The sequence below is a fragment of the Mangifera indica genome, chromosome 17, assembly GCF_011075055.1.
Source record: "Mangifera indica cultivar Alphonso chromosome 17, CATAS_Mindica_2.1, whole genome shotgun sequence".
Taxonomy (NCBI): domain Eukaryota; kingdom Viridiplantae; phylum Streptophyta; class Magnoliopsida; order Sapindales; family Anacardiaceae; genus Mangifera; species Mangifera indica.
Genome location: NC_058153.1, coordinates 10,830,272 through 10,839,160, shown reverse-complemented (window position 1 = coordinate 10,839,160; position 8,889 = coordinate 10,830,272). Strand labels below are relative to the sequence as shown.

General features: G+C 31.0%; 1 protein-coding gene across 1 annotated transcript; it reads right to left on the bottom strand.

Moving 5' to 3' along the window:
- Positions 1–997: 997 nt before the first annotated feature.
- On the bottom strand, positions 998–2,706 carry LOC123200954 (UDP-glucuronate 4-epimerase 1-like). The gene has a single exon (XM_044616377.1). It carries the CDS (start codon positions 2,537–2,539, stop codon positions 1,244–1,246), a length of 1,296 nt encoding a protein of 431 aa, XP_044472312.1. The 5' UTR covers positions 2,540–2,706; the 3' UTR covers positions 998–1,243.
- Between the last annotated feature and the right edge of the window lie 6,183 nt (positions 2,707–8,889).

Below are 8,889 nucleotides of genomic sequence, written 5' to 3'. Positions count from 1 at the left end.
ACAAGATCTTATTGACCAAAAGTTTTCATCAAATCTAACGGCTACTGCTTGACTTTATCCACGTTCCGTCACGGAACGGTGGGTCCCCATACCAACCATATTCACGACTCTCTGCGCTGTCGTTTTCAAGCTGAGCTGTCTTACGCCACTTTCTTTCTTTCAAAAAGGTAACAAGTGTTGGCCCTCTTCTATCTTATTCTTATCAATCCACCCAAAAGTGCTCTTTCATCATTACAATATTTTAAAATAATATTAATAATAACAAAAATAAAGTATTTATTTACTAAACATTAAAAAAAATTTTCATTGATTTTGTAATAATTAATGAATTATTAAAAAATAATTTCAATTTAAAAAAAAAAAAAGATTGATTCAATTTGAATTAATTTAGACTTGAATTCATATCTAGTTCAAATATATTAAATTAGAGTGAATGTTTCAGTTAAATTTTAATTCAATTTGTCACAATTCTTTGACAAAATTATGTAGTTATATTACAGATTCAAATCGATCATTGTTTAAACTCGATTTGAATCGACATTTAACTATAAAATGAGTAATTTAAATTCAATAAAATTATACTTACATATTTTAAATATACAAATAAATATATATTATTATATAATTAAATAATTTAAAATTAATAATAAAATAATATATAATTATATAATAACATAAATAATATATTTATATATTAAAAATAAATATCTCATTTGAATTTCAATGTGATGTGTAATTCTATACTATACATAGCATATGATTGAATTTCAATCTTACCAATCATGACGGCAAACAAAAACATGAATAGTGAGTGGCACATTCTCATTGGTCCAGCACAAGAAAAATTTGAATAATGAAGCAATCATTAAATAATAAATAATTTTAAATTAAAAATAAAATAATATTTATTAATATAATGTAAATAAAACTATTTGTTTTATTATCCAAAAAATGTGTATTCATAATTAAAAGTAAGAAAATTGAGAGCCTTGAAAGCTAAAAAAGTTAGCGTTGGGCCAAATCAGTTTGAAGCTTTATCTTTACTTACACAAAAGAAAAAGATATAAAAACAAAAAAAATATTACAAAAAAAAAAAAAAAACCCTACCAAAGGGAAGCATGACATTACATTTCACCACTCCCTGAAGAAACGAATAATGTGTTTTTTTATTTTTCTTTATAGATTTTCTTTCCCATTTTTTCTTTTCTTTAAAAAAAGCTTCTAAAAACTTCAAAATAAAATTTTAATTTACATGTTTGCCGTGATTGTAGCCGTAATATTGAAGATACCATCTAACAAACTTCTTCAACCCGGTTTGTAAATCGGTTGTCGGTTTATACCCGAACGCCTTCTGGGCCGAACTTATATTCGCATGAGTGAATGGAACGTCGCCGTTTCCGGGCATCTCGATTATATTTTTCTTTGCTTTCATCTTCAAATGCCTTTCCAGCATCTTTACAAGCTTGGGTACGGTAACCGGTGACGTATTACCCAAATTAAAGATTCTGTACGGTGCGGGTCCCCGTTTCTTACCTCCAGACCCGGTACTCTTACCCGAAGTGTCCAACGACCCCAAACAACCTTTCACTACATCGTCAATGTAAGTAAAATCTCGTGCCAAATCCACCTGGTTTTTCCCTCGATATACCGTGATGGGTTTGCCTTGAAGGATATTTTTCGTGAACGAGAAATAGGCCATATCGGGTCGGCCCCATGGACCGTACACGGTGAAAAATCTTAACCCGGTAATTGAGAGTCCGTAAATGTGGTTATAAGTGTGGGTAATTTCTTCACCCGCCTTTTTCGTTGCCGCATACAGACTCGCAGGCTGGTCCGTCCGATCAGTTTCGGAGAAGGGGACTTTATCGTTTAAACCGTAGACTGAGCTGGATGAAGCCCAAACAATGGACGGCTGAGGATTGGCTGATTTACAAGCCTCGAGCAGCGTGACGAGTGCCGCGATGTTGCTATGAACGTATGAGTGGGGATTCTCCATGGCGTATCTAACGCCGGCTTGAGCCGCCAAATGCATCACGTGCGTAAAAGCCACGGTGTTAAAGAGCTTAGCCAAGAGTTTTGAGTCATTGACATCGCCTTCGATTACGAAAATGCCATGGCTGTTTAGCAGAGCTTTACGCGCTTTCTTTAACGAAGGGTCATAATAGCTATTGAAATTGTCAAGTCCAACAACGCCGTCTCCGCGTCTTTTCAAAGCCAACGCCACGTGTGTACCAACGAAACCGGCTGAACCGGTAACCAGCACTGACATCCCACCGGACCGATGGATCTGAGCAGAGTTCCTCACTTGTTTCTCCAACTGTATCCCTCCCCACGAGGACGAGAAATACCGGCTACCGGAATCCACAAAACTCTGAAAACTCAAATACGACGCCGTTAAAGCCACCAGAAACAGCGCCCACAAGAACAAAGTACTCGTGGAAGCGAAACACCGATGAAACTGGCGGTTTATCGAGTAACCCCTATCGATCTTAAACTTCCCGGGCGTCGAGGGGAACAATTCCTCCTCTAACGACGGCATTCTAATCAGAATTTAGCAAGACGATTCCGTTTTTAGAAGAACTAGAGTTGAAATTGTAATGAACAGAAAAAATGAAAAAGAAAAGATGGGTGTTTTTTGAGAGATTGAAAAGCACAGATGCAGAGAAAATCAAGGGACTGCACCTGCTGAGAGAATGCAAAGGATATGCTAGGTCATATATAATGATAACCTACAAAGAAGGCGACAAGTAGACGCGTAACAGGACGGCCAGATTGGAGGACACAGAGTAGAAATAAATTTTTAATTTTTAATTTTTTATGAATAATAGCTAATTATATTACTATTTACTCCTCGTAGAATTATTAGTTCATTGAAGTTCTAGACAGATAAGAAGTAACGTAATTAACTACGGTTTTGGCTTTTTTGGGTTGTATTAGAGTTTGACTGTTAAAAGTGTTTAGTTTCGTGTGTGAAAATATTTTACTCTAGGGGTCCTTGTTTGACTTTTCATATTTTGAAAAATTCCACGCTAAAATTAGGCCAAAGACTACTTCCCACCCAAGGGATATTGATTTTTTAAAGTTTTCTATGTTAACTTTAAAAATATCATTTATCCATCCATGACCATTTAAATCTATTAATTTTAGAGGTAAAATAGTTATTTTATATTTAATATTAAAAATAAACTTAAATATGATTTCATTTTCCCTACTAAAAGTTTAAAAACTAACTTTTCTTCTCTAAATCAAGTTTGAAAAAGTCACATTTCTCCCTTAAGGTTTAGTTTCAAAATCCAATTATCTCTCAGGTGCCATCGTTGACTGTCTCTCTCTCCCGATGGCTCCCCATCCTCCAACGTGCGACCTCTCTTCCACTTCAACCACTCTAAAGTCCAAAACCGTCGTCTAGGAAGAGGAATCATCTTCCCAAACAAAGACGAAACGACTTGTCTTTCTCTGGGAAGACGTCTTGTCTTCGTTCAAGAAGACGATTGTCTTCCTAGATGACAAAGACTAGATCGATCAATCTCGTCTTCGTCTTTTGGGAAGATGATTCATCTTCCTAAATGACTTTTTGGACTTCAGAGGAGTTGGGGTAGAGGTGAGGTAGCTCATCGGAGGATGGGAGCCACCAAGAGGGAGAGACGACTGACGATGCCATCGAAAAAGGTGATCGAATTTTGAAACTAAACCCTAGGGGGCAATGTGATTTTTTTAAACTTGGCTTGGGAAAGAAAATGTTAGTTTTTAAACTTTTAATTGGGAAAGTGAGATAAAATTTTCAGAGGTTAGAGTTCCGTTAATTTTAACTGATCATAGGTTGGTAAATGATATTTTAAAAATTAACAGGAGAACTTTGAGAAATTATCATACCTTAGGTGGGAAATAGTCCTTTGGCCCTAAAATTATTCAGAAAGGTTTTCTAGTACCATTATAATAAAAAGTAGGCACAATCTTAATTAAAACAAACTTGAATAACGATTCAATTTAAGATTAACGTCTCATCAATGTTATACTGTTGGACTTTGGCTCATTGGTTATTCATTTTATCTTCAATATATTTTTTTTAATTTTTTGATAATTTTTTCTAGATACAAATTATTTTTTTTCAACGATCGTTTTCTTCTTTAATGATTTTTATATATTTTTTCTTTTTTTATGACTTTTCTTTTTACCTCTTCTTCGGTGATACTATCCATCAGTAGAATGAGTTAACCTCAAGTTAAAGTTGATCGTTTTGTACTTGAGTAAAATCTCAAACTGGGTCTTAGCTTGTATTGACTCAACTTGTATCTATCCCTAATTATTATAATTTTTATTTTGCTTCTTCTTCAAAAATAGCATTCACTAGTCAAAACAAGCAAAGATCAATTTTGAGTTAACTTTTTTGAACTTAAGTCGATTTCAAATCGACCCTTTCATCACACCGACACCTCTAACCAAAAAATATTTATTAATTATTATTTTGGTTGGGTACATAACAAGGTTTTAAAATATTTTAAATACATTATAATTACAAATTACATCATGGCCAAAAGACTTATTTCCACCCAAGGTTTCATGTAGACCTAAACTCTTATTCGTTAGCTTTTGAAAACTTAAATACTTATAATTATGTCAAAATTATCTGTTAGAATTAAGGGTAAAATCATCATTTATAAAAAAAAATTAACAAACTAAAATTTTATCTCATTTTCGTCCCTTAGTTTTAAAAAATAATAGTTTTCCCAAAACCTAAGTTTTGAAAAGTTATCATTTTTCCCATGAAACCTTAAACTCAAAAACCAACCAATTTTTCGACAATGAAATCCACTATGGCACAAAATCGTACCATCTTTTTCTTTATCGATGCACGAAGATTAACGACTACTTTCGTCGAATGAAGAGACGAAGATGATTCGTCATCTTTGTCTTTTCAGGCTGGACAAAGGCGATTCATCTTTATATGACCAATGATCGGTGTCGAGAGAATCGTTTTCATTTGATGTTCTATCATAATGAATGAGATCTAGAGCTGATTCAAGGATCTAGATAAGCTAAGGCAAACGAGATTTGTTGAGATTCAATTGATTCTATTGGTCATTCTATCATCGGGAGTGATAGAGAGCATAAGAGAAAGGCCTTCGAATTCAACGAAAGCAGTCAAAGTAGATTTCATAGCTAGAAAATAGGTTGGTTTTTGAGTTTCAAGTGTTATAAGGGAAATGGTAACTTTTCAAAACTTATGTTTTGAAAAAAATGTTATTTTTTTAAATTAGAAAAAAATAAGATAAAATTTTAATTTGTTAAATATTTTTTGATAAATGATAGTTTTATATTTAATTATAACATATAATTTTAATAAAATGATATATATTTAAATTTTTAAAAGTTAACATAAGAGAGTTTGGGTTTACACTAAAACTTGGATGGGAATAAATTAAATTAAATTAAAAAGTGAGAGGTTCTTTTGTCACGAAGAGAACATGGGGCCTGCGAAAAGGTATTAGCCGTTGGATTGAAGTAGAAAACTGTGTGCTTGAGAATAAAAATAATAATAAATAATAGTTCTACTCATACTGGACTACCGGAAGAACCGGTTGTAACTGATGTAAGCCGGTAGTTGATCGATAGAGACTAATTCAGGAAAACCGGCGTGTCCGGTGGGACCTACGACTGTTGCTTGGCTTGCCTTATTAGGTGTTGGGCGGTGCTCCTTCATTCCCTTGTATAATTATTTTAGGCTACTAGATTTATTCCCACCCAAATTTTGATGTATTTTCAAAGTTATAGCTATGAGATTTAAAAGATTTAAAATCTCACTTATGAGTCAATTGATATTAAAATTTTTTATTAAAGATAAAAATAAAATTATCATTTTATCAATAATATTAAAAATAAAATAAAATTCATTATGTTTTTCCCTTAAAGTTTTAAAAACTAAAACTTTATTCTTACCTGAAGTTTTATAATTTTTAAAAGTAACATTCCCCCCTTCAAAAAAAATCTAGGGTTTATTTTTCAGATGCTCTTTGACTACTGGAGATGAAGCTTGAACTCATGAATCTCCAACCACCTTCATCTCTACAACTCTTTCAAGAGATGCGATGAGGACTTCTCTTCGTCTATTTTAAAAGAATTGACGAAGACGAGCATCCTTGTTAATTCCAAAAGAATCATTGATGACACTTATCTTCATTGATTTAGACGAATCGACATGTCTTCTTCATCAAAAATGGTGGGTTGAAGTGTTGTCACCAATAGTCAGCGATGGTGATAGGAAAACATCTAAAAAATAAACTCTAGGTTTTGAGGGAAAAATGTTACTTTTGAAATTTAGAAAATTTTAGGGAGTGGTGAAGTTGTTAATTTTTAAAACCTAGGGAGAAAATTTAATAAATTATATATTTTTTTAATATAAGGCCAAAAGACTTTTTTCCACCCAAAGTATCCTCTTATTTCAAGTTCCACCCTTTAACTTTAAAATTTTCATTTACCTATCTATAAACGATTAAAATTAATATAACCCTAACTCCTTAAAATTTTATTTAAATCCCCCCCTCCCCAAAAAAAAAACCTTAAAAACTAACCATTTTTCCCATAAGTCAAGTTTTAAAAAATGACATTTCCTCCTTAAGGTTTAATTTTCAATTTCCAGCACCAAATCCGACGTCATTGTCGACGATAAAGATTCTCCAACGTATCATCATGCTCTAGTGATCTCTCTCCCCTTCTCTAGATGTATGATTGGTGTCGAATGAAGTTGGGGAGATTGCCTTCCCAAACGAAGCTCTTCATTAGTTGACGTTCCAAAAGAGAGGAAAGAGACTGTTGGAGCATAGTGATATATTATAAAGAATCTTCGTCACTGGTAATAGTGTTGGATTTGGCGTCGAGAATTGAAAACTAAACCTTAGGGGGGAAATGTCATTTTTTTTAAACTTAGTCTAAGGGTAAACTTTTAGTTTTTAAGGTTTGGGGGGAGGGAAAGAGATTAAATTTTAATTTATTTTTAATATTACAAATGAAAAGCTGATTTTGCCTTTGAAATTAATAGACTTAACCCTCTATGAGTGGGTGTTTGAGATTTTCATAGTTAAGAGATGAAAACTTAAAATAAAAGATACTTTGGGTGGGAAATAGTCCTTTGGCCTTGAAATTATTAGTAAAATAATAATTTTACCCTTATCACTAATAAAAAATTTTAATAACAGTTGATTTATAAATGAGATTTTGAGTTTTTCAAATCTCATAGATATGACTTTGAGAACGTATTAAAATTTGCGTAGGAATAAGTCTTTTAAGCTATTATTTTATTGTCTTCTTGGACTCACCCAAGTTACCTACCTTTCATATATTCTTTTATTGAATTTTATATTGTTTGAAAAAGTAAGCTTGGTGATATCAGAATAAAATTTTAAGTATTTTTGTAATTTGTAGGAAATACTTAAGTAGGAATTTTATAATTTTATTTTTATTTTTTCCAACAAAAAAAAAAACACTCAAATTGCTTTCGTTTGTTTGTACAATTAATTACTTAGAAAGATATTTAAGCGATTCTATAGAAATTATCCTTGCTTTCGATCACAAATATAAAGTATAAAATTAGGATCATATATCAGAATAAATGAACTTTTAGTACGAGATTTAATAACTTTGAACTCTCAATTCTCAAATCATAATAATTAACTTTTTGAGTGTGATTCACAAAATTTTATGTTTAGAAGTGTAAAAGAGTCAAGTTGATATTATTCGACTGTATAGAGTAAACACAAGGCTCAAACTCGAGAGTAAAAGTGAAGACTTGAGTACGACTGAAAAAATTATAATTAAAATGTTTAACTTATATATTAATCAATTATCTTTATATTCAAAGTCAAAATCTAAGATTTTAGGGGTGTAAATGTAAAATTTTAAAACTTTAAATGTTTATAATATTATATTTTAATTGAGCAGTGAGTTTGCAAACTTACAAAGCTAAGCAACAACAATTCGAGTATAATACTCAAGCCACTCAAGCTTATCTTACCTCAAGTATAATACTCGACTTGTAATTTATGATCTTAAAAATAAAAATTCAATTCTTTTAGCATTTAATTATATTTTAATTAGAATTTGTTAATAGTTATAATTTCTATCATGGAGTCAAATGGTTTAAAGTTTATCTTTAATCAATCCACTATGAGTTTAAGTTAAAACTTGTTTCAATGATCAAACTAAGTCGACTTGAGATAAAATTAAAGAAAATGATAAATTATATCATGTTATAATTCAATTGTTAGATCAATTCAAATAGACTATTATAATGAAGTTATGATGATGTCAATATGAATAAAACCCATTTAAAAAATTTAATTATTTATTCTAAAGTCAACATGTATTTTTTTTTTTAAATTTAAGCAATTTTACTATTTTACAATTCTTTCAAGTGCAATGATAATCATATTATTTTAAAATTAAAAAAAAAAAGCATAATTAAAATAGAGAAATACACCACTTAGTAGTGCATGGAGCCATTATTATTTAGAGATAGTGAAAATCCATAGTGGAGATTTATATATAAGTGGAGACTTTGTCACTTCCCTAATTATATTGACCTAATCATATGACAGGGTTCTTAATTATTAGAAATTCCCAATTGCATTATCTTTAAGAAAACTTCTAGATTTTATAATTATAATACTATATACCAATTTTTAATTATTTTAGGATAAATTGCTTCAAATACAGGCTAATTCATTAGTTGGTCAATCAAGGGTTGGTGTTTGACCAGGACTAATAATTTTATGTTTTGAATTTTCATTTATTTATTTATCTATCATTCTAGAGAAAAATAAATCAATAAATGAATAATTTTGTAAAATAAAATTATTATACCATTTATGAGGACTAAATATTTGGGGTAACTAA